The sequence below is a fragment of the Dermacentor albipictus genome, chromosome 2, assembly GCF_038994185.2.
Source record: "Dermacentor albipictus isolate Rhodes 1998 colony chromosome 2, USDA_Dalb.pri_finalv2, whole genome shotgun sequence".
NCBI lineage: Eukaryota > Metazoa > Arthropoda > Arachnida > Ixodida > Ixodidae > Dermacentor > Dermacentor albipictus.
This window is the reverse complement of record NC_091822.1, coordinates 170,249,692-170,276,444: the sequence shown is the minus strand read 5'-3', so window position 1 is coordinate 170,276,444 and position 26,753 is coordinate 170,249,692. Positions and strand designations below refer to the sequence as shown.

At 48.1% G+C, this 26,753-nt stretch overlaps 1 protein-coding gene across 3 annotated transcripts in view; it reads left to right on the top strand.

Annotated features, from left to right (window-relative positions):
- The window catches only part of sog (short gastrulation), a 309,402-nt gene that overhangs the window by 207,188 nt on the left and 75,461 nt on the right, over positions 1 to 26,753 (top strand). For all 3 annotated transcript variants that reach the window (XM_070534431.1, XM_070534430.1, XM_070534429.1), the window contains exons 3-4: positions 2,832 to 2,958; positions 18,381 to 18,452. In XM_070534431.1, the coding sequence (XP_070390532.1) occupies positions 2,832 to 2,958; positions 18,381 to 18,452 (199 nt within the window). The remainder of the gene's footprint in view (positions 1 to 2,831; positions 2,959 to 18,380; positions 18,453 to 26,753) is intronic.

Sequence of the window (26,753 nt, the reverse complement as noted above, 5' to 3'; positions counted from 1 at the left end):
GAAATGCCGCGCTGTCATTTTGCATTGAAAAAGTTGTATAATACGCATAATTACCAGCAGCAAATATTGCCATATTGATTGGTGAATAGCCAGGGAGATGTTTCATCAATACAATTAGACTCACTAATTAGTGATGCCATGTTGAAAATATGTCTTTCTGCAGGGCAGCGGTCGTTAATTGAATCGGTGTGGTATTGTTCGTTGCACCACATATTCCAGGTCGCCCTTCCGACGAAAGAGAAGCTTTCGGCGGCTGCGTAGCTTTTAAGGATAGCCTGCTCACGAAAATCAAGTCGTCAAAAGAAGTTTTCTTGCCTAAAGTATTACTGAAATTTGTTTATCTCGTAAAATGGTTGGATAAATGTAGGACAATAAAAAGCGCGAAAAGAAGTTTCTGAATTTTTCCTTGGGGTTCCTGTGACTCGACGCTTAAGAGCGCCGCTGAGCAAGACGGGATCACTACGTCTCGTAAGACGTGTCGTAGGCGACGCGAAAAGTGCGACGACAAACCGAGAGCAGGGCTGATTCGGTTGCCACAAAGATTCGCGCGCACAGTCCCTCGCTCGTTGCGTTATTATTAATGGAGACGCGTCTCGCTTTCTCAGACGAATCCGACGGCGTGTCGTCTCGGCTGATTAAGTACTCCCTTAGACCCCCAGAGGGCAGCACAAAGCACCCCGGACTCGCCATTTGCTCAGGCGCGCACACACGCACACACCCATTCAGATGACTTCGCATAAGCACCCGTGTGACTGGGTCGGTGTGAGCGCGCCGACGCCATCCATCACACCCACTTCCGCCGTTCGTTTTGCCTCGGAGCGCTAGCAGTGTACCGCAGAATAAATGCGTCCACGCACTAGCACTTTCCTGAATGATGTTGTGCTATAGAGGAAGGGCTCGCTGCCGACTTCAAAGGAATTTGGCCCTGCAATGTTGCAATGGAAAGTAAGAGTGACAGGGGTGCAGTAATGCATTTGGAATGGTCATCCTCCTATGGTACTTATTCGCGTTCTTTCTTCGGGTTGTGTTTCGCTTTCCATTGCCGCTGAATACGAAGCACATAATCGTTATTCGGGACATAGGTGTCGATGCCGCTAACGATTATTCACAGCAGCAGAAGCTTGATGTGGGCGAGTTGGTGTTGGTAATGCATACTTGATGAAAAGAGCGCTACGAAGACGCGGACGAAAGAACAACATGTACGACAGACAAGACGCCACTTCCAACTAAATGTGTTTTGACGCTACTTCCAACTAAATGTTTTTTGAAAAACATTTAGGTTGAAGTGGCGCCTTGTCTGTCGTACATGTTGTTCTTTCGTCCCCGTCTTCGTAGCGCTCTTTTCATCAAGTATGGATTATTTATTCACAGTTACGTCTCACTAATACTTTGCTCAGAGCAAACGCGCGAGCTATCGCTAGTGAGAATCTGTCTTGTCGTACATTAAAAAAAAAAGAATAAGCCTGTTTCTGTAGCGCAGTTCCTCGGGCCCAGTGAGTGTTTGCAGGATGCTTGCGAATGGTCATAAAAATTTCCTACATTATTTCGTGCGGCGATGCGGCTCCATGCGTAACGCACTTACAGAACGGGTCATCATGCAAGCGCATCTGTTCTGAAAAGAAGAGGCTTCTGGACAGTATGAGATGAGGTATTCCTCATGAACATGCGAAACGGTTAGTTTCGCGGGAAGAACCGCCTTTAGGGCGCAAGGAAATGGGGACTACTCCACTCTCATTTCTGGTCGAGAGACTGAACTGAGCGGCTCATAGTGACAGATATTTATGACTCTGAAAGAGGCGCTGATGCGGAGAAATAGCCGGCCTGTATATACATATATATATATATATATATATATATCGCTTGCCAGCTTAACCCCGCCTGAAGCATCATCGTTACCACCAACATCACCGCCATCGTGAAGGAAACCGTGAAATTTAAAAGCTGTCTGTCAGCGTAGCCAACAGAATGCACAAAAATAGTTGCAGCTTGTTCAAGCTTTTTAATAGTGCAGCCAATACGCTACACAACTAATCGATCATCTTTTGGAAGGCCCACCACGGTGGCTGGGTGGCTTCTACGATACCTATCGGCTGCTGAGCACCACGTTTAGGGTTCGATCACTTGCTGCGGCGGCCGCATTCTGATAGGGCGAAAGTGCAAGAACTATCGTGTATTTATATTTCGCTGTACGTTGGAGGACACCAGACAGTGAAAATTAAAGTGGAGCCCCTACTATGGCATCTCTCAGAAACAACTTTGGCATTTCTTTAGGACATTGGGATCAATCAATCAATCAATCAATCAATCAATCAATCAATCAATCAATCAATCAATCAATCAATCAATCAATCAATCAATCAATCAATCAATCAATCGGTCGATCGCTCAATTAATCAGTCGAACATTCGGCAACACGAGAAATTTTGTTGGTGATCGCCGTTGAGATTCTAATTAAAGTTTGACTCGGCATTATGTCTACCTGAGAACGCTGCGTTAGGACGGCGCGACTATGCGCGCCACCACTTAAAGCTACCACGTGCTTTTAAACTATCTGTGGACTTCCGCGGTACATAGGGCTCCTGCTTCAGCCTCGAGGCAGGCGTCAAATCTTCAAAACTTTTCGTTCGTAAGAGCTGTTTGCCACAGGTAGGCCACCGTGACCAATATGTCGCCCAACATCACGACCATCTGGCACCTTGCTCTTACGAATAGTTGTATAGCGTGATAACTATATTGTGAATACAAGCGCAAGCATTTACTTTGACCATATTGCGCAGTTCTTAGGACGGTGCCATGGTACAACTCTCACCTCCGCACTTGTATTTTCACAGGTTCACCGCAAGAAGAGGGTTGTGGCTCGAGTCCGCTGCGAGAACATCAAGAACGACTGCCCCAAGCCGACCTGCGATGACCCCGTGCTTCTGCCCGAGCGCTGTTGCAAGACCTGCCCGGGAGAAGGTCAGTCACCCTCGGCGTCATCCATGAGTTTCTCGGCTCCTGTTTCAGGTTACCCATTAGCTCGTTCAGCTAATCGAGACCTTGGCCATGCTGTAGGTGGCGCGATTTCAACGATGACCGATTTTGAACGATTTAAGCCGAGAACGGTTGACAGTCGTAATTCGGTGTCTGGTGGCGTGCTTTTGTGGCGTTGTAAGAAATGCACAGGTGGAGTGATCGCGCGCCTCGATCGCCATCCAATGTACTATGGGGGGAAAGTCCGTATTCACAAACAAACGAAGAAAATAAGTTTTCACGCTACGTTGTAGCGTGAAAACGCTACAACGTAGGGTATATTATTAGCGAAGACGGTAACCCAGTCGCAAATAGCTCTCAAACACAAAATAAAAAGAGTTTCTTTTTTAAAATTCTGGCCAAGAAGGGATATGTGTGCGCAACCGCGGCAGCAGCTCAGTACCTTGACCGTTGCTTTGCTAAGCGCTGAACAGTTTTCCTTCCTTCTAACCTGTGCCGTCGGAGTGCTATCTGTTCATTTGCGGAAGCTCAACGTTGTGGTGACTTCAGCGAATGAATGTGAGTGAGAACTGAAAATGAAACTGCACCTGTAAAGCCAGAAAATAAAGAAGGAATAGGAGAGCCACTGAACTGGAGTAACGTTGTGGGAGATGAGCGCCAGTAGCCGTATGACAGGATAGCACCTTGCGGCGAGAATTGAGGTCGAAGAGAATTCTGGCCAGACTTGGACTTACGGGCGGGGACTACTTCTCGTCTACGTCGCAAGGCTTGGTAAACGTAAAGCTCCTCCTTAGACGTTTCCACCGACCAGGTTAAGTACCGCCAACCTACCCTCCCCCTGAGTTCTCCTCCCTGGTTGACTCTCAGTTTCCGGCGTCAAGCGGAATTTATGTAGTATTACTTCTCATTTTATAGCGGAAACAACGTCACTGCCGTCTGGTACTGCTGCGTAGAGGTTCGAGTAAGGCGGCAAGCATGGCGGAAGGAAAAAGTTAGGAGGGAGCATCGCGCAACGCTATTGAAGCCAAGAGTGTCTTCCCAAAACGTGGGGAAATCGTCAGAGTAGGGAGGCTACGTCAGAGCGCGTGGTAGGTTTCAGTACTCCCAGCTGATCTTTTATGGGAAGCATACTAGCCGCACAACCACGCTCTTCCTTGCTGTGCCGCGCGCGGCCGCGTAGCTACCATTTGACGTCATAACAGCTGCAAAAGCGGAGGCTCAACTCGTGCGCTCGCTTGCGGCCGCGTAGCTACATAGCCGGGTCTCAGCTCGTGCGCTCGCCTGCATGAGTTGTTTCTTCGTCTAGCCGAACCAAATATAGCCAAGCAACAGCAGTTCACCAGGCTAAACAGTGGTTCAACAACTAAAATAAAGGCTAGTATGCTTCGCATCCTGGGCTTAACCTTAGCTAAGCCACAGCCATTTTTTCTATTCCCATCCGCATGCAGGAAGGAAAAGGTTCCACCATGTCATCAAATCTCGTTTCTTTCCCCCGTGATCTCGAAGCAAGAGGTCAGGTGTTGGACCGACACCACACCAGCTCCGCTTACACTAAAAGGAGTCCTTACTTAGCAAAAGCGACGGTGACGGGTGGGTGGAGGTGCTTTAAGTGGTTCCGAGTATTGCTGCTTGCGGACGCGCCTTTGGCGTGAGCCGGCCCCCAGAGGCTGTGTCCTCCTGCGCGCCCGTGGTCTCTCACAGAGCACAGCCGGGGCTCCATACTGGGCACCAATTGTGGCAACCGGGAATCTCGTAACCGGCCGTATTCTCCACGAAAGACACCGAGACCACAAACAGCGAATGATTTAATCTTTCTGCGGCGAAGCAAGGCCAGCTGTGAACGCTGGACATTCCCTGGCCGGCCCCGCGCCACGGGTAGTTAACCTGACAGCCGGTGAGAACCGCCCCACAACTTTCAGCGCTAGGAAGCCTATGATAAACATGGTTTGCTTTAGAAAGAGACAAAAATAAATGAAGATGAAGTAGAGAACGAGAAAGAGAGAGGGAGGCTGCGTGAGAGGGGCCCTGAAACAAATTAAAGCGCCTGTTTACTCTGGGGTAGCCGAGAGACACTCACAGCGAAAACAACAGATTGGTCATAAAGAGAACGATAAGTGCTTTTGGGCTTCGCTTCAGCTTCCAGTGAATGGATTGGCCATTGGCTGCTGCCAAAGAATAGCACAAAAGCGGCCAGAAAGCGTGTCCTCGCGCTCACTCTGGTGGAACGACGGATAGCTGTCAGGGGGCATTGTGCGTCCCTTGCGAATGGCGGCCCTGCATACGTGCCGCCCGAGCTTCGGAATACTTTAGCAATCAACATTCGAAATGGGTTGAATGCGGTGTTTCAGAGCGTGCATTAATCTTGGTGCCTGACTTGTTTTTTACTCACGTTGTTTGTGCCCTCGTTTCAGACTTCGTCCTTGTGTAACTTCGGGAAATGTTGTCGGTGGTATTGGTAATTTAAATTCCGGTGTTTTAATCTGTGTCACGCATTGAGAGAACGCAGGCCCTATATTGTGAAAGAAATGCCGTTTACATTTGCTTGGTGATACAAGCTGCGTTGGAACGGAAAAACGTAAACGCGGGCATGTTAAGACGATTTTTTTCTTCTTGTTTTGTCTGTATAGTCAAGGAATAAGAGCAGGTGCTTCGAATATAGGGGAACTGGTTCGAGATTGTGTCCAAGCCAATCTGTATGTAGATCTAGGAACTATAATTCCGCTCACGAAAGAACGCATCCTAGATCTGTCTATTGCTTGGTTTAGCATGGAAAATGACAAGCCTAGCAAATCTTCGCGCGTTAACGTCACATTCCACTGGCTGCAGGCGCACGGTCGTGAACACGAGAATGGCCCTGCGAAGTGCAATGCCCACTCTTTCTCGTCACCATTAACCTCTCCACTTTTCGCTTCCTCTGATTCCCGCTCTGTTCTCGTTGCCCGAAAATCAAACCTCCGGCGGGTGCTCCCTGACAAGCTTTCAACCGATCACCTTGAACAAGATTTTGGGACCATGGCCTCCCATGTCGTAGCTACATAAAGCCACAAAAGCGCTGCTGAGATATTTGAAAGCTACCGGATTGAGTCACCGTCTGCGATCCGGACTGAGTGGCCGAATGATATCCCCAGTGGACTTTCTCTTCTTCTTTTAATCTTTCCTTCCCCTTTTCCCTTTCCCCAGTATAGGGCAGCCAACCGAGATCAGTCCTGCTTCACCCCCTACCTTTCATTTATCATTTGCTCTCTCCCTCTCTCCCCATTATAGGGTAGGCAACTGAGCTCAAACCTGGTTAATCTCCGTACCTTTCATTTATCATTTGCTCTCTCTCTCTCTCTCTCTCGGGTGGTGGGGGAAGTCTTTCTCCGGGCTGGGGCGCTTGACTGGGATTCTTATAGTCGATGCGCGTTGCTGTCTCAGCCAGTGACATCGGCATCACACTCCACACGTTCACCCCTGCCAGGCGGCCTGCTGTCTAACAACCTTTGTTAGCCATTAGCAGTCCGTGCCAACAGCTGCGCATGCCACAGGGAGGGGTCTTTAGCCATTAGGAGACGCTATGCTAAATGTCTGAGCCGTGGGTTTGCGCTAACGACGTCTGTTTGTCCGGCAGCGGAGTCGGGAGAAAGGGAGTTGCTTCCTCACGTAACGACATTTCCGGTGTTCAGGCCCGCCGCCCCGGAAGTGAGTCGATTTACGGGCGGCAGACGACCCGATATTGGCGCTAGGGAAGCGAGGCGCTTGGAGGGATGATGACGTCGCCTTGTCTGCGTCGTAAGATTGCTGCGTAAAGTGTGAGCAACAGCGACAATCGCGGCCACGCGGGGTGACACTCATCGTGGTACGACGTCGCTCCGACGAAAATGTGCTGCCAGAGAAACGCTCGCGTGTTCACGTCGATCGGGGTGCTTAGGCCCCTTTTTTTTGACATCGTAGACATGATTAGCGGGAGTGCTTTTTCTGTAATTATGCCATACAGAAGCAACGTTCGGTTTCATATGCGAGGGAGGACTGTTCCGTTGTCTGGCCGAGCGAAACAATCGTAATTCCCCCCGGCGAATGACCCGCCATCGCTGTCATGCTCACGCCTCGGAACCGAGTCGCCGGGCTTAGCAAGCCGAGGAATCAGGAAAATTGACGCGGAATCGGGAAACTTGCCTGCATAGGTCGCAGTCTTGTAAAACAGGGGAGCGTGGACGTTGCTGGGAGGGGCATAAGTCGTGGCACGAGGCGGAAACTTGTGCGCCGCCGACGAAGATGATGAGGATGATGGTGAGGAGGACTTCTTAAACTGCATATTGATCTCTCAGGCTCCACCTCATTGGTAAAATTATCGAGCTCACACCCTTTGCTGAAACATTACCCTAAATGCCATATATATACGTACAGCATATTTGTTTATAACGCCTAGTTCGCTCAGTCGGATGCTCTTTGATTCAGCCAACTTCCATGCCCTGGCTTCCCTTATACCCCCTCCCCTGTGTAGGATAGCAAACCGGACGTGCGTCTGGCTGACCTCCCTACCTTTCTTTCCTTCCTTTTCACCCTCATCCATGCTGTGGCGACAAAAAAGGGAGCGAGTAGCAGCGCGAAATCAAAACCGACCGCATGAATGGAGATAGACGTGCATTTTGACTTCACGTTGACATGCTAGCGATATAGTATTGCGCTCTGTGACTGCGTAAAGTGTAAAAGGCTATGCTTCTCAATTGATACGATGCTTCATTCTTCCTATTTCCTTCATTTCTGCCTTCGAGTTCTTTATGGAGCCTTTTTCTTTCACATTTCTTAATCACTGCAGTTTATTTTTTATGTTCGTGAAATAGTCGTGCCTTCCGTCGGGTATTTTCCTAGACTCGCAGCATATAAACAAGGGCCAGCACCATCGCACCAACATCTACTGCGAAGATATATTTTTCTATTTTCTTTTCTGCGTTTTATATTCAAGACAGGAGCCGGACTTGGCAATCGGAAGTTGTTCCCTGTTGTCGTCGAGACCGGGGTGAGGTGCCCCGCCGGAAGGCACAACAAACACGCCGCAGCCACCTCTACTTGCTACCACCATTTGGTTCGGCTGTCGTGTTTACTAAACAACGGCGGAAAGACGCCGGTCGCACCCCACACGGGGGTTTCACGCAGATGTCAGCCGTTGGCTACTTTATTCTTTCTGGCCTTTCTCCTTTGAAAAATGGAAGCAAGGGCCCGGCACACCTTCTCTCCCGTTCGGCTATTTTTGGTCGCACTTCTAGCTTGCGGGTCCGGAGAGAGAACGCCGTCGTCCCACAGCGAACGTGCGGTGGCGACGACAAGGCGAGAGGCGCGGAGCGATGGATGATCACGCAGGGGTCGCAGCTCCCGCAGCTTCGCGGGGTTTTCGGGGCTATAGTTTCGTGCATTGCGGCTGCCAAATATAACAACACAGAGTACACTTGACCGCCGTGATGCGTGTTGAGCTGGCTATAGACTTCCTATATGCGGGCCATGATGCTGTATACAGAGGAGTGCTTACCGTTGGCTCACCAACAACCTACATATTTCTGTTTTATTGAATTGAAAGTAAAAGAAACAGATGTAGTCGCCCTGTAATGGTGAGGGTTACAATACTTTTCGCATAGCAATAACAACAATATAAAAAAAAATATGCAGTAAGGAAAGGAAAAACAAGCAACACGTCATAGGGCCGGAAATCCACAGCACACAGTCCTATACGCCTACGAACATATAAATATAAAATGCAAAGGCAAGTCGCACCACAGTGAGTTTGTAAACAAAGGGCGCTATAACGTAAAACTATTCCAAACTTTTCTATTCCAATTCTGCTATCAGCCCTCCACGATTGGCCAAAACCTTTTTCGACCACCCCCACTTCACCTGTCTCTCACGCGACCTCACGAAAACCGCGATACCTCCCCATCTGATATCATGTGTACACACTGATTATGCATGATTTGGCAGAAAATGAAAAACAGTTATTTCTGATTCGACCCCTTTTCGCCATTAGCCCTCGGCTATTGGTAAAAAGTTTTCGGGCTGCACCCACTTCACCTGCCTGTCACGCGACGTCACAAAACCGCAAGAACTCAACGCGTCAGAGTGACGTGCACGCGATAAAGATGCATTAATATGCCGAACGAAACTGAATTTTCTTCGGAATAGCCGCAGGCTGCCCCGTTCCGAAAGGAATCAAAGGTGGCTGCCGCCGATCGCTCAGACGCTGGCTACTCGCACCTGCCGGAGAGCATGGGTGTAATTGCGTATAATAAAGCTTCTTGTGTGGCCGTGTAACGTTCTCGAGCACTTTCGGCCCGTTTACCCCCTCATTCTGCCAACTCTTCTTTGCTGAGGGTCCGTTTTAGCGTCATTCTTGAGCTTTCGTTGCATGCCGCCGCGATTTTCGACCAGCCACCGCAAGCTAAGTAAGGGAAGGCCGACCAATCGTAGACGCCGGCACCACCCTCTTCATCCGGTTATCGACTTTCAGTGCAGTGGCTCGGCCCCATCGAATCCCTCTCTACTTGAGCGTTCTCCTCGCCTCTTGTCAGCCGGTTAGATACGACAAGCCGCTCAGTGTAGGCAATGTTATTCGTTTTTCAAGCAAACAAAAGTGACTTCCTATGAACGAGGAGAGCGTTTGATTGGTCTGTTTAGACAACCCTGCGGGTGACCGGCCGGTGCTTGCGTTGGTGGTTACGCAAATTTGACGTCAGGAGATTGGAATAGAAACATATCGGAATAGTTTTACGTTATAGGGCCCAAAGTCACAAACACTCGCAAGCGGCCGTGATGTAGACGGTGATGAGCATGTAAACAATGGAGAATACGCATAATATACAGGAGAGTATAACGCGTAATATACAAGCGCTAAAAATTACAGATAATTTTAGCATGTCAAAGTTCACACACGTGGGATTCCAATGGTCGTGAGCCTTCTTTGTCATATAGGAAAACCGCCCGACCCGTAGAACATTTTGACCACGAATTGAAGTGTCTCGACCAGAAACAGCAGGAGGTTTTTAGTTTTTTTTTCTTTTCTTCGTTTACCAATACGGCTGGGCGCTAGTGACGTTATCGGGTCTTTATATAGAAACAAGAAAGTAAAAAAAAAGTATATCGAGGGCTTCACGTGCCGAAACGACCATCAGGTCATGTCGTAGTGGGCGACTACGGACTAATATTTGACTACCTGTGTTCCTTAACCTGGAAACCAAGTCTAAGTGCGCGAGAATTTTTGGCATTCTACCCCAGTCAAAATGTGGCCGTAGCGGTCTGCGCATCGACCCCGCAACTTCAAGGTAAGCAGCGCAGCGCCACAACCACTAAGCACCCGCCGTGGTTGCTCAGTGGCTATGGTGTTGGGCTGCTGAGCACGAGGTCGCGGGATCGAATCCCGGCCACGGCGGCCGCATTTCGATGGGGGCGAAATGCGAAAACACCCGTGTACTTAGATTTAGGTGCACGTTAAAGAACCCGAGGTGGTCGAAATTTCCGGAGTCCTCCACTACGGCGTGCCTCATAATCAGAAAGTGGTTTTGGCACGTAAAACCCCAAATATTATTATTATTACAACCACTAAGCTATACATCGGCGGGTGAACGCGAAGCTTGTCCATGTTTTGCCCTTTTTACGCCTTCACGCTTTTTAGCAGTTCGCAAGGCCTCGGCTAACTGATGACACATGGCCCAGTTCTCGAAGTAGTTATCCCAACTTTACGTTTCTACAGCAATGTAGAAGACAGAGAGACAAGCAACGTGTATTTAGTGGCACTGCGTGTGAGCCTTTTCAAGTACGCTTTTCCACGATAGCAACATGAATTGCGCGCAATTAAATGGGCAACCATGCTAGGAATAATTATTATTGAACTCCAACAAGCCGTTTAAAGCGTCGAGGATGGCGCAGTGAAGTGCAGCGGCGGTGCATGCTTGCTGGTAACGCCTTTCAGGCGCGCCATCAGATGGGGACATGCCGGCATTTAATGCTATCGCCGCCGCGTCACGTGCGTATTGGTGATTTGCATATCGAGGCATAAACGAACGGTCGGCATCCAAAATGCAAAAGAGTGTAGGCTCGGTAATCGAGGCGGCCATGTTTGGAGCGAAGCGCCGCGAGGATCGGCGGTCGTGACACCACCTGAGAAACTGTCTTATACCTTATTTCACTTCCTGGCGTGGTCGACCTTTCGTGCACTCCAGTTGCCGGAATCACTGCAGCGAACAGCGAGACATTGCCTCTGAGGCAAACCGTTTCTGCCCTCCACTCGCTGCCACGAGTAGTTCGCACGCTTTTGCCTGGTCGCCTGCCAAATCGCAGCCCGACGAAAAGGACTGTCAGTGACGTGGCAGCTTTAAAGGGCGTCGTGTGTACATTCCGCGTCGGGGCGTAGGGAGGTTGGCGCCACCGAGAATTTAACGTCAGCGGCCTGTTAATACTGTTTACGTAAGTTTAACGTAAACAAGGGAGAAAGAAAAATGGAAAAGCGCCATAGCGTTGCGTATTCGTCTTTCCCAAGGGCGTCCGTGCAGAGCGGTACAATATGAGGGAGAGAGCACAGCTCGTCGTCAATATTTCCCGCTTGTCGACCGCACTCTTGCAATCAACTGGCTAGTATTGCGTAACGTAAGTTATGCAGCACGAACTATAGCCCACCAGTCTGTTCTGCAGTATTGCGTATTTAGCAGGCTTGCGCTGAAGCAAAATAAAAAATTGCTCCTTTTCATATTTCGTGTAAAACGTAATCTGTTATTACTTATCACTTTGGTGTGTCTGTTAAAATTCACACGCGCTTTACTTACGCCTGCGCTGATTATCAGGTCGCTTATTCAGGTGTTCACTGCATACGTCATCACTCTCCCAGCAGTTACGACTGAGTTTAAAGCATCTGAATTTAAACTTGTGTGTCTAAGTTTCATGGCTAAAACTGAAGTTATTGATCCTGTTGCAAGCGCGCTGCGCGGAAGTACTCGCGCTGCAGCAAAGACCGACTCCCAGGCGATGCCGAGCGAACGAGCACTAGTCGACAAACAGTGATGCTTTGTTCAAGCGATATTCTGAGTGCGTTTGATTTCTTTACGTACATTTGCAGCTTTACTTAGTTACCGTGGCTCCAGAACAACGAAGTAAATTTCAACCTTGCCCTGCTCATGGCGCGAGAAAACTGTCCCATAGTTGACCTCGAAGGGCCCGAGTGATCTGTAGATTGAAACGCACCGTCAGCTTGAAGAGCTGGAAGTGATGAAATTGTAACATATAGTTTTATGCCCTGATGCGGTCACGAGGATTCTGCGCCCAAGCTTAGCTTTTCATTGCGAGTCACCTACAGTAAACACGGTAAACACTTTGAGCAATGACATTTGTGAAGTTTCAGCACTGAGCTAAAAGAGGACCAAAGGCCAAGTACGCGTACTCGAATGAAGGCTACCCTAATCATCTATCACTTTTTTATTTTCATTTTTACATTATTTTTGGTTGGAGGTTGGGAAGCGGGCTACCTCCAGCTCGTCAATCTGTATCTCGTCTTTTCTTTATTGTCCTGGTTTTAAGATTTTTGTTTGATAGTGAACAGAAGTTGCTTTCGTAACGCTTCCTTTATTTCTAGCGCGGAAATGTTTCAGATTTCTTGTCGTCTTTTGGTAATCTAGGCTTCCGTTCTCTACGGTGAACCCCTAGCTTTGTCGAAGCCGTTTTCCTGTCGACAGTCTGCTTGCGGTCTCGTTGTCGTTGCGTCGGTGACTTTTTAATTTAATTCAGCATGTTTTGTTACGTGTGTGTGTGTTTTAACTGTCGTATGTCCTGCATGTCTTATTTAATTTATCATCGCATTCACCTTCGCTGGTGTAGCATGTTAACCGCTCCGCAAGGCTAAACCTTCCGGTTTCCATTACAGAGCGTCTCTCACAAGCGTTTCAAGTTCGCGTTTTTTTTCCCTCTTACCTCCCAATATTAAATCAGGGTTGCACCCAACCACAAATGCAGACGAACGTGCGCTCACAAACACACTACGCCATGCTTGCGCGCATGCGCGCACGTGCTCACTCGAGCAATAGCGTGCGCAAACGAACAAGGAAGCGGGCTGAACGTTGGACGCTCCAGCGTCCCTGTCGCAACCGCTGCGCGGGTAACGGCGGCAGCTTGCAAACAATGCGAGTGATTTATCGACGCCGCGAGCTGCGGGTGAGTGCGTCCCCTTTGACGTCTGCGGTTTTAAAATACGCCAGCCGCGTCATCGGCGCTCTTTTGTTGACTGCGCGGAGCCCTTGACGGTTCGGGTATATGTGCGCGCTCTGGATTACGTCCTCCTGTCGCGCAGCGCGCAAGTCACACACACCCTGCTCCACGCGCGCGTCGCAGCGTAAGTGCGGCGGATAATAGCAACGGCGGGTATGAGTGGGGAATGGGGGGTGCGCTCTCATCTCGGTTGCGTAAAAGTAGGCGGTTTCCGGCTACAAACAAAACATGGCGGTGAGAAATGAAGCCCGACTTCACGCATTCTTAACGCGTGAGCATTAGGAGTGTCGGAGGGGTGAAAAATGTTTGTGCGATGCGCGAGAAGCCGGTCACGTGGTAGAGGTAGAAATATGGAAGAGCTGAGAAGAGCGTGTATGTATGTATGTATGTATGTATGTATGTATGTATGTATGTATGTATGTATGTATGTATGTATGTATGTATGTATGTATGTATGTATGTATGTATGTATGTATGTATGTATGTATGTATGTATGTATGTATGTATGTATGTATGTATGTATGTATGTATGTATGTATGTATGTATGTATGTATGTATGTATGTATGTATGTATGTATGTATGTATGTATGTATGTATGTATGTATGTATGTATGTATGTATGTATGTATGTATGTATGTATGTATGTATGTATGTATGTATGTATGTATGTATGTATGTATGTATGTATGTATGTATGTATGTATGTATGTATGTATGTATGTATGTATGTATGTATGTCAAAGCGACAACATTGCGGCAACGTCTTGTGCCACAGACCAGTAGGCGGATTGTTGGTTAAGAATCCACTCGCCGAGAGCGCCAGCATTAAGTTTGAGAACGGCTGTATACGGCTTAGGCAGTTGAGGAGGTTCCGTGATTTCCTTGAGCATCATGATCTCTACGTTCTCGGTATGAATGAGAGGAGAACACTACGCGATATCTTGGAATGGCCCGACACTGCAATGTATTTACGGCTTTTGCGTCATTGCACTAGAACACGGGCACAAGGAAATTGCGTATAGGAGCTCTCATTCTTCTAGTAACCCTGTGTTCAAGCAATCGAGCGAGTGTGATTGCTTTCATTTATATTTCGTGACTTGCGCCTATTTATATGTCATTTCTATTCATACACCAGCAAGCAATTGATGATGAAGCTCATGAAAACGGATCCTCCCGTCGTCTACTATAGTAGCATTCAGACAAGCGCTTCGATCATTCAACAATCTGTACTCTTGTACCTCAGAGATCCTCTGCAGCTGCAGCAACGATAAATAAATCATGCAGAAACCATCGTCGTTGGTTATCCATGTCCCCCACTGAACAGCCCGAACGAACGGACGAACGAGTGAGCGAGGGACAGTACCCCGCTCTCCTTCTGCCAGCCCACCCCCCGCAACTCGGCTGCCCGAAATCACGCATCCTTTCCTCGGCGCCTTTCCTCGCCTTTCCAGAGTTCCTTCGTGGCAGCCATGGAGTCGCTAGCGAGCGCGTCCACTTCATGCTTTCCGTGGTGTGTCGGCGTCTTCGCCGTCGGCGTTCCACGATTCCCCATGCTCGCCTGCGGGCGTGTTTTCATGGGCAAGAAGAATCCGATGCGAGTTTTCGTCCACTAGATTGTCTACCATGGTCTGGCCACCGCCGGGCAGCCAGTGACACGTGCGACGAATGATTGAGCGAACGACAGCCTCTCCTCCTCCTCCTCCCTCCTGTTTTTCTTCGCTACCGCTATATTTTGCCCGAGAGGATGCGCTTTTTGCCTTGCGTTGCCGTGACAAGCGAGAGAGCGAGGCAAGAGGCGACAGTCAGCCCCCCGCCCCCCCACCCCCGTGGTCCCTCCTTTCCGCCCCTCCTCGCCACTCTCGTAACGAGGGAGCTTAAGCAAGATGCTCCCCCTCCGCTCCCCCTCCTCTCCCCCGTCCTCTCTTTGTAATTCTACTGCGCGAGAGCGCCAGACCTTCACCTTGGCGCGCTTCGTCGCCTTCTCTCCCCCAAGTCCGACCACCGTCGTACCACCGACCTACCACAAAAACTGTAGAGAAAATCTATCTATCTATCTATCTATCTATCTATCTATCTATCTATCTATCTATCTATCTATCTATCTATCTATCTATCTATCTATCTATCTATCTATCTATCTATCTATCTATCTATCTATCTATCTATCTATCTATCTATGTAAATTTTTCGTATTTCTCTTCGCTATCCCTTTTAAGAACTCGAGTTGTGCATGCACCTTAGCTATCTTATATCCTTGTCTATCGTCACCAGCGAGCGCATCGGCATCCAGCCAACCGAAATCGCTCTCGCATGCCTACAGGTTTCTAGATTCATCTTCCGATGCTTTCCGTCGAGTCCAACTTTCGTGGTACTGCACGTTTCTAGTGGTACACGAAGCCAAACATGCGCAGCCCAGAGGGGAAACGCAGGTGCCTCTCGAGGCTGGACCAGTTGTTCGCCGAGTTTGCGAGCGCGTTCGTCTCTCGCTGTGTGTGCGAGTACGACGACGAAATGTAAGCGCCAGCAGCAGAAGCAGCAGTAGGCAACTGCGTTCGGAATGTTATGCGAGGCCGCGACCGCCAACTCCCGTGTTTTCCTTCATCTTACGTGTGCATAGTACATCTGCTTGCCGAGCGTTATGTACACATGCCGCGAGTTTCGCCGCCCAGGATGCATATATCTATATATATATATATCCGCGAGCAGTGCATCAGCGTTCCCATATGTAGATTGCGGTCGTCGCCTCGCGCGTTCTCGCTGCGTCCGGATGCATTGGCGCAAAGCTCGCATGTTGCGGCCACGAACCTTGGACGTTGCATAACGTAGACGTACTGCGTCTAAACACGTCTTCTGGTTGTCCTCCTTATGTTTTTTTTTAACTTTTATTTCTGTCTGACACCTCCAGACTCTTTAAGATTTGTTGCTTTCACCCTTGCGCCACAGGCAATGAGGACGTGTCCGCATGTCGGGAATGCGTCGGTGTTTATTGGGCAAGTCTGAAAGCTTTTGTTTTCGTTAACCGCCAAAGGTCATGTCTAGGAGCTTGCGTTATACCACCTATGATTGTTTTAACTAACTCTAAACAAGTCCAGACCCTGGCACGTTTATGTCTACGCCCATTTGTTTGTTCCTTTCTTTTACGCCATGAAGTCAACGGTCGTGAAATTCTAGTTTATATGCATTGCATATGCATTGGAACAAAGTGAAGAAACAAGTGAACACATAGCATTTTTTCTTCGTTATTCCATTCGAACAAATGAATCTGAACACAATCAAAACGTTCATGTTGTTAAGGTACACATTTGTTTTTATAGACTACTGGTGAATAGTAGCTGACACACACATACGCGCACCCAGTTTAGTATTCGCCTTGACGCCTGAAATCCCCTTCTCAATACATCTACGCAAACTATTGTCCTGACATTTCTTTGTCAGGAGCAGTCGTAGTTAGAGACTGCCGGCCTTAGCAACGTTCTCGTGAGTTCCAGCATCTGTCAGTCCCTTGACTAAACCTCTGATTTCAATGCAGGACAACTGTTGCTGAGGCAGTAGCAGTAACTTATATAAAATTATAGAAAAATAAAAACAGTCTCTGTAGCACGCCGCAACCTTCGCTTCTCATTCCAACGAGCAGCTCTGTCTCCAGGAGGCATCTCACCTCGTGAGTGTCTAGCAGAGGCAAGCTCAGCTGCTTATATACCGCCGCGACGCCGCGAGCGACGGCGCGAGTTGGAGCCCCGTTTCTCCTCTGTCGTGACGTCACGGTGTCACGTGGTCAGCCTTGAAGGCGACGCCGCGAGCGACGGCGCGAGTTGGAGCCCCGTTTCTCCTCTGTCGTGACGTCACGGTGTCACGTGGTATTGAAGGCGACACCGCCGCGCCTGAGGAGCTGGGTTGAGCTCTAGTAATATGCTTCGCATAAAAGTTTGCATGCCGGCATCTTTCACAGCGAGGGAATAAAAAATCGCCTCAGCTGCCCAAGGCAAAACTCGTCGCCGCCGTGACGCGTCGCCTATAGCAAGTTTCGCTCAGAAACTCGGCTGCAGTTGTCCTTTATCGTCTTCAGTCGCGAAATTATACTTGGTGATTTCTAACAGCTCGTGCGAAGGAGTCGAACCTCTCTTCCGGTCGATTAGTTAGGCTTAGCTAAGCGCCGGGCGTCGGCCGCCATTTCGCAAGTGTGGAAGCGATTGGGGACGGTGTTGCGCAACCCCGTCGCGACCCGCTCTGCTCCATGCGTTTTAACTCGCAGAATTGTTTCTCGTCGTCGGCGGGTCGCGATAGCCGGGGCGATCGAGCTTTCCGACTCTCTTCGATTTCATCACGTCGTGCCATTTTCACCTCATTAGCCGATGAAATGCCGCCGGTGTTGCGTTATGCCTACCGGGGAGGCAGACCCTAAGGCTCTCACTATAACGTTATCCTTGTCTTTTTTTTCTTGCTTCCTGCTTTCAATACTTCAGTGGCCTGTAATCGTGATCGTAATCGTCGTTCAGGGACACTGGTTACTTTTTCTTCTGTTTGTATTTCTTTGCTTGTCGCTTGCCTAGGCTACGTGGCGACTAATTATCTTGCTACTTACGTCGGGCCTAGGCGCCAGCTAAAAAGAAACCTTTTTGCAGTTAGATGGGGTATGCACAAACGGATAAAGAGAACGAATAATTTGTCTGCGTCAAAAAAAAAAAATGACTGAGCGGGCTTATAGGCAACGCTACGGCAACATGTCTTCTCTATTTAAGGATAGTGTATGTGCGCTAACGTTACGAAATATGCTAGTGTGTATCCTTTTATATGGCTGACTGCATAACTCTTCTCGTTCCTGCACCCTCCCTCCCCCCGAACCCCACACCTTGTTCCACTCAAGTAATACCTTCATCCGAGGGTCTTTTGGGCTGTTTCGAGCAAACGAGCCTCTGTGCCGAGTAATTAGTTGACACATCTCGTGTAATACACAGCGGATGAAGTGCCGAGATAAACCCAGTTGAGTGATTAAAAAAAAATATGAAATATGTGTTTCACACATGTCATCAAGCAGTGAAGCTCTGGCAAATTCCGCTGTATACCCACAAAGTGAACAACGAACAACCAAGTTGTTTTCTATTTCTTTGTGATCCTTTAGTACACGGCAACTAAGTTAAGGAACACCTCATCTTTGTCTAATAACGTGCACCCGCTTTCGTCGCAGACTATGCGGACTTGGAGGAGGGCCTGGCCTTGCGCAAGCTGGAGCTGGATGACGAGGACAGGAACTCCAAAGGTGAGCTCGAATTTTACGTCCGCGGTTTGACGCTGTGACGGACGCAAGAAACTGGATCTTAAGTGCCATACACTACATAGACCATATAGCGGTGCGGGAGTCGTACAGTTATCATTATGATCGCTGTTATGAGCAAGCACACGCCCCCGCATGCGAGACAAATCATTCAGAGCTCTTGCGAAAGAGGACATTTGTGAATAGGCGACGTGATCTCTCCCGGGTTGCAACAAGTTCAATGGCCGAGAAACAGGTCAAGCAAGGATGTAAAATTTGCAAACTCACAACGTCTAATATAGCGAGAAAGTGGACTAGTTCACGCTTATTCATCTTTTGAATAGTGCCAAGCGTATTATTTATTAATGTTTATTATTTTTGTAGTGCTTTCAGGGCCCGTAGGGCATTACAGAAGGGAGTTAGAACATCAAACATTACGTACTACAGGTGGGCGATTATTTGACGTTCGCAATAGGAATCTAACGTTATACGCCGACTATTCCTATTCGTGTACAAACGTGAGCTATTCGGTAATTTCGAATATTTGGAATTAACCAGATATTTCGCGCCAGCTGACTTTTAAATTCTTCTTGCTGTACTCCGTATGCTAGACGCAGCATCGCAAATTATCAAAAGTGAAATAATGACAAAAAATATTCCGTGGGAATGCAAACATGAAGTGGATAGCGCAAGTTTTGTTTTATGTTGCGCGTCGGAAGCCTGCATTACAACCTTCGAGTTTTGCTCGAAGTTTGTCATTTAGGGTTTTAGGCAGCCTAGTTATGTTACATTCTTATCTTTCACTCTACGACCAGTCATCTGTCCCTAAGCTTCTTCTCTTTCTTCTTGTACAACTTCCGATCGGTTAAGGGTCACACCGTGAAATGAATTAAATTTGGCTTCTGGCAGATTCTAGGCGTTTTGCTTACGTCACGCGTTAGGAGATACGTGCCTTAATCGTAGGATAGCGCGTATCCTGTAGTTCCCTGCAAAATTTACTAGAGGGAACTCTGGCAATGTAAATCGTTCAGGTGGCATGGCAATTATCAGTAAGTACATGAGTTGGTCTCATCTTCGGAGTTGTGACTCAATATGCTCTTTTGGCGTAATTTGTTACGATTACGCTTTCCAAATTTCCAGTCATAGTTTTTCTAAACACAGTGAAAGGAAAAAGTATCCACGGGGGCGCTTAACAATTTCGAATAGTTGCATTTACGAAGGAATATCTTGTTCGAAAATCGCATAACCACTGGAATGCACAAGTGCGAAGCCTTGCGCAAATCCATGCAATGCTCATCATACCCAAGCTCCGTAAACCGTCATACTTATGCAACCTCCCGTAGGACACACCAGCGGCAGAGCTCCATGAAGTATAGTTTTATAGGAAACGCTATGGCGTGTCCCGTGCTGTTTCTTTCTTTTTTTTTGAAGTGAATGAAAGCGGTGCCTTCCTGCTTAAAGGGACACGCACGACCTAAACAGAAGCTGTGCACAGTGCTTGAGCCCAGTTACAACTACCAGAAACCAGGTGTCACCGCTCATTTGCTAAATTTGGCTAGACTCGGTGTCAAGTAGCGATACGGGCTTGGCGAGGGTGGAAGGACCGTCGCGCTGCAGCCCCCTCTGCATAGCTGCACTGTGTGCCGCTCGTCGTTAGCAGCGGCGCGTGAGTTAGCGCGCGAGCTCGTCGGACACGTTCCGCTGGCAGCGACGCCCGATTAACGTCGCGTTCATCATCCCTCCCTGCATGCCCACATACGTGCACACTCTCTCTCTCTCTTTCGAGCTGTTGAGTTCGCGTTTGGTTTAGTCGCGTACCACACGTTTACTGGGGGTATCTGTGCTCGGCGGGACGGGCGTGTGTCTGTCTGGGAGACGTCCCTGTCGTGAAGGACGCGCGCGTGGCTATTTGTCTTGCCGACCTGTCGACTGCTGGTTAAGTTCCAGGATGAGAATAGAAGGCCTCTTTCGCGGCGCCGCCGGTGGCACCAAGAAGACATGAGACGTGTTTCGCGCAAGCCGCGAGTCTATGGCGCCACCGCTCCAAGATGACTGTGCGGGGAGTTTGCACGCGGGATCTCCCTGGGAGAAGATGAATGCTCTTTACGGGCCAGTAGGCGCGAAACTGTGAGCCGATTTGGGTCAAAGGTCGTGCGCATTCCTCCGGAGAGTTTAGCCACACAAACCTCGAGCAGGAACAGACGGCCCACAAAGAATGGCCATTTATTAAACACATATGACTGCATGCGTTGATGTCGCGGCTACCATCGTCGAGCCTATATGCTTGAAGGCGCTAGTCCAGACTCTTCTTCCACCGCGGGGCTCTATGAGTACTGTCCGCTACGATAGTTTTGTATTGGCGTCGCCAATATGGGCGACGTTCATGATAACCTTAGTATGAGTGGCCATGATACACCAATTGCACTGACTCATTCATTGGTCAATGCACTAGTATTGCACCGACTTTTGCATTGGCCGATGTACTTTGCAAAATAGAGGCAGGTTAGCTTTGCATTAGCGTCGCCAATATGGGCGCCGTCCATGAGAGTACCGTAGTATGAGTGGGCATGTCACGCCAATTGCACTGACTCAATGAGTGGTCAATGTACCAGTATTTCACTGGCTGGGGCACTGGCCGATGTTCCTTACAAAAGAGAGGCTGTTCCTGCTTTAAGTGCGCCCTGAGAGAAACCTTGCGCAATCAAAGCGTATTTTAAAGCACCCGAAACGGTTTGTCCACATCTGAACCACCATGCAACTTTGCTGTGCACAATAATCAAGCAAGAAAAATCGCTGCTGAATGGCCTGGTATTGCACTGACTCTGAGACTGGGTCCATGCACCTTGGAGCGGTGTCCTTGAATACAACAGGTAGCAGTTTCGCTTCGTTCTCTTAAGGGGCCTTAGGCGTCCGCACCGTGCTCACCTTTTCCGCGTACGGGGCGCGGAGAAGCAGTGGGTGATTATACAATTAATTAATTATGGGGTTTTACGTGCCAAAACCACTTTCTGATTATGAGGCACGCCGTAGTGGAGGACTCCGGAAATTTCGACCACCTGGGGTTCTTTAACGTGCACCTAAATCTAAGTACACGAGTGCTTTCGCATTTCGCCCCCATCGAAATGCGGCCGCCGTGGCCGGGATTCGATCCCGCGACCTCGTGCTCAGCAGCCTAACACCATAGCCACTGAGCAACCGCGGCGGATTGATTATACAAGGAGAGGGTTTACTAGCCCACTTAAGCAACTGGTATGAGTTGTCTACTTGTGGGCAGTTCCTTGCAAGAAACTTAATGCATGGCGCTATACATGCACCCATGGGTGTCCTTGTACTAGCTTAGTGCCATGTTGGTTTTGTACGAAGTTCACCGGCTCCGCCAATATAAATAATTCAGGAGTAGCTTAATCAAGGGCTTTCTTTTTCTTTTTTCAAGCTGTTTCCAGTACGGCAAGCATTCAGACAAACAGTCGGTAGTTTTAGCCTTTCTGCTGACGGGTTACCGTTTGCAGAACAGCGAAGACGCGGCCGGTAGCAGAAACGCTGGTGGTGCCATCTTGTGACGGTGTGTTCTAGCACTAGGCGCTATAACTGTTACTCTGCAGTGTAAGCGTTCTGGCCGAAAGAAAAATATGACACCATATACGTTCATAATGACAATGTTGCTGGCGAAGGATTTATGGCAGCAGCTAAGAAGAAGCTATTGGGTCCAAGCAATAGTACTTCTGCGAGCTCTTGTTGAAATCAGGGTTCCATGATGTCGCTGCCAGTAATAGTGCTCGAATCTATGTCTCTATATATTAACGCGCCAGCCTTAAATGCCTCCTGGCGCAAAAAATCCGGTGTCGGCGTCCGACGTCGTTCCGCGATAATTCATTCCTAATCACAACCACGCAGGCCCTCCGCGTGGCGCAGAGGCGTTACTGAAATAATTGAATTCCACAAAGTAAAATGCGTCAGAAAAATTGAGAAGTACCACATAAACACAACCTACAGACATGATAGCGTCGGATTGAAATTTGAATGTACCAGAAAACAAAATTATGTTACGCGGGAACTCAAACACAAACTTCCTTTCCAGCGTTTCTACCATTCGTAAAGCAGCGCGGCCTGCTCGCTTCCTTGCAACAACACCATCCAGATGGTGCTCGCCTCCGTGCATGCGCTAGAAAGCTGTGGGTGTCGGGAAGCGTGAAAAGCAGTCAGTTATTTTTGAATGCTATCCAGTTCCACTCTTGAAGGCCAAGCTAAGCGTCCCCCAAAATTTTATTCCGTAAACCGCAAACGGTAATACTTACATCGATGGGCTACGACTCTCTTACCAAAATGCCAGCTATAACGGGTCGAGAGTTCTGTTCTGTTTCGTTATAGATTGATTGCTGCGCAGAGAGCGAGGTAAAAAAGCTTCGGCTGCCTCATTTCTCCCTTTTGTGAAGCGTGCTTCTCCCTATTGATGGTAACTCCTAGGAGAAGCCGACCCTTGGCTTTGTTTGTGGTAACCACCGTCGTTCGTTCGATAACCCGTTTTTTTATTATTGCGATAGCAACTGCAGGCACATCTCGGCCATTGTGGTCGTCTTCGTCGTCACATTCCTTATAAATTCCACGGGCGATAACATCGTTGCCGAGCACCGTATGCTCTATGTGCGAGTGAAAGTGCGGGTGGGCGAGCTGACCATGGCGGCTCGACCTGGCGAGCCCAAGGGAGGAAGGCGAGGAGGAAGCGCGCCGTCTTTCGTCGCGCGCAAAGCACCGTGGAGGGTTGCGTTCTACTCCGGCGGCTACTCATCAAAAAACGCTAGTCATCAAAAGGATCGCTGATAAACACATCAAGTTTAAACTCATTACGTTGCCTCCAATAACTCACTGATTAGAAAACGTACTGCGCAGAAAAAAAAAGTAGAATACCATTTTCACAATGATGAAATCACTATTAACTGTTAAAAAAGAACGTAATTGTACTTCGCACTCGATACAAGGGTCGAGGTAAATTACTACAGGTTTCCGAAATTCCGATGAACGAATGCGTTAGGACAGGACAGAGCACAACTCAATCAAAGTTGGATCTGTTAGAAGGAGATTGCGTGCCAACCTAATTAGCAAACTTGAAACGAGAAATTAATTTTTCTCCCATTTTTAATTTTTTTGCTGCCACTCTCACGTTGCGATTCATTTCGCAAAACACGATATACTCAAGCGCAGTAAATTCGTAACACAATAGAAAAACAGGCTTTTCTGCTTATCGCACATATATTAGAACAAGAAAAGGCTAGTACAGACATCGCTTTCTTTAGAAAAAAGGTTGGTAAAATTCACGGAACAAAAAAATATAAATAAAGAGCGCCTGATTAAATTTTAAAACGGAAAAGCCGAAGAGAGCCAAGGATGCGCAATAGTAGGAGCATTAATTATACGTGCCCTGGAAGGTAAAAGGCAGACACGAAAAAAAAAGTAGTCTACTTTTTTTTTTACTAATAATTAACAGAGCAACAAAGTTGGTACTCGAGAGAATCAAAGCTTGCCGAAGTCTTTCAATTAAAATGATAAAAATAAAAAACGCTGCCTTTACAGGCATTTCGCAATTTATTCTCTCTTTGCTTGGTCAGGTAACGCCATCGAATTGCACGTGTAGCTTTGTGTTTCTGCGTCCCTTTTTTTTTCTCTCTGCCTCGACGTTTTTCAGTTCTCCACTCATTACCGAGTTTCTAGCGTGGCTTCAACCTGGGGTCCATGCCTTTAATTAGGAAAGAGGCCTGGCTCGCGGGCGTTCCTGAGTAAACGAGAGATGAAGCGCAGTGGTGGCGCAGAAAGCCAAAGCGGTGGAATAGAGAAAAGAAAGAAAGAAAGAAAGAAAGAAAGAAAGAAAGAAAGAAAGAAAGAAAGAAAGAAAGAAAGAAAGAAAGAAAGCGTCCGGATGTTTTCAGCAGCGTATTGGTCCGTGATCCGTGAGAACAAGGCAGCAGCAGCCTTGGTGAGGCCCGGTGGAGGTGGCGCGGCGTCGGCTAATGGAGAACATGGGATTCAGAAAGTTGGTATCGCGCTGTATGAGGTGTTGTGACGACTGGACGTGGGCCTCTTCGCTCGTATATCGTTGGGACAACCGTGATTGGGAACTTGTTGTACTTGCGATAAAACAGCGCGGCGAATGCTGCCCTAATAGACTGCGTTGGCAGGCTATCACGCACGACTGCACCGATTTAGGACCCAGTGCAGGAGGCCTGCGCGGCGATTAGAAGGAGTCCTCGAGTATATACAGAGCGGGATATTGAAATCTCGAAAGAGCCTTCTTCTTTCTTTTTCCAATTTTTACTCTTTATTTATATAAAGAGATTGTGCGTGCTCGTGCGAAGCCTCCAGCATGTGGACCAGATCGTGTTGCCTGGGCGAGATCACATTGCGCGAGACTTTGTACTGTACATCCAGTTGCCTTTTTAATTTCTCCTCACCCCTTCGGGAAGTTGGGGAGTTGAGGAATTTAATTTTCTCTCGGCTGTGCTAACACCTACGAGGACGTGACTGTCGTAGAGCCAGGAGGCCCATTCGCATTAAAGCTGTATCGAGTGATCGAGTGCCGCTATTCTATCTGACGCATTCTAATGAAACTCTTCACACCTGTATGGTTGCGTGAGTGAAAAAGAATAAGAAATAAAAAAAAAGGAGATTCGTGACGGTTACTTGAGCCTTATCGTTTTTTCTCTCTTACTACATTGCACTTTTCTAAAGGGAAGGAACTCGATTCATAATAAACAAAGGGTGTTTCCCTACTTCACTAGTCACCTAATGAGATGAGCAGCCCGATGGTTTGCATCAATTTATTTTAGGAACGCAGCCTTTCGAAGTGACACCTGTCTGTCCACGGGACAGCGGGCTTTTTATTGTGGTATGTTGTTTTGATTTCATTGTTCTTGTCTTTGTTCTCGTACGTATTAGGGGTGAACGCCTCCTCTGAATACCACGGTATATCAGCTATTTGTCTTCATGTTTGATTCGATACCTTGTTTTGTCATTCATCACTTCACGCTCAACCTACAATCTGTTTTGTTCGCGCTTTAGGTAAAGATGCAATTGTATTGACTTGCCCAACTACCTATGCTTCTTCACTTCGCCACTTTTGCGACATTGCCGAGCCCGTATTATTATTCGCACATTTTTAGTGTATGGTAATCGAATCTTGCCCAAGTTAGCCGAGAGTTGCAACTACTGCGGTTGGGGCAGAGTGTAGAAAAGAAAAAAAGAAATACTTACGAATTTAAAGATTTGCGCGCGTTCAGAAACCACTGACGGTGACAATTAAGCCAATGTCCTGCACCGGGACGTCCCCGGCAGGCTATGGTTGTTGCTTTGGCACGTTCATCTCGGTAAACAATACTGTATAAATATATGTAGTTACATACATTTTGACAGATTGAAATCCCGTAGTTCAATGGCTTGAAAGGCACTCATGGTAAAGGAAAAACCAATTAGATCAATTACATTCTCATCAATTAGTTAAAAATATTTCCGCACCCTGCAGCGCAGAGTTTACTCTCTCGATGTACGCGTTAAGCTAATCTCTGAAAATAGAATAATAACAATAATAATGAAAAAAAAACATGAAGGAACCCTTCCTCCCTATTCATTGTTGCGAAGCATGTTTGTTTGAATTTGTTGTTGCTAGTTCGCGAATTTTATGATACACGAGTCTAGTAACAAAAGAAAGAAAAAGGGGATAGACAGCAGTACATGTGCGTGCAAGACATCAATTGCCGTTTTCGTCTTCATACGTGAGGCACACACACACACACACAAACACAAACACACACACACACACGCACACAAACACACACACACACACACACACACACACACACACACACACACACACACACACACACACACACACACACACACACACACACGCCCACGCACGCACACACATACACACGCACACACGAGCACACGCACACACACGCGCATGTACACACGCACACGCACACACACAAACACACACGCACACACACACATACACACACATGCACACACAAACACACACACACACACACACATACACACGCACACACGTGCGCTCGCACACGCACTCTAACGCGCACGCGCACACATATAACCGGCCTTATGGGGGCCTGATATTTCTTATGTAGGACGCAGCACGTCCCAGCCCCACGTGCGTACAATTTAATTAAGCGATGTTCCTTTCGTCTGCTGTGAATCGCGCTTCTCAATAGGACGACGCTCCCTATTTCTGCGAATGGCGCCACCAAAAAAAGGCGTTTCGAGAAGAAAGCGAAGCCAAACACGAGTTCTATGCGTCGG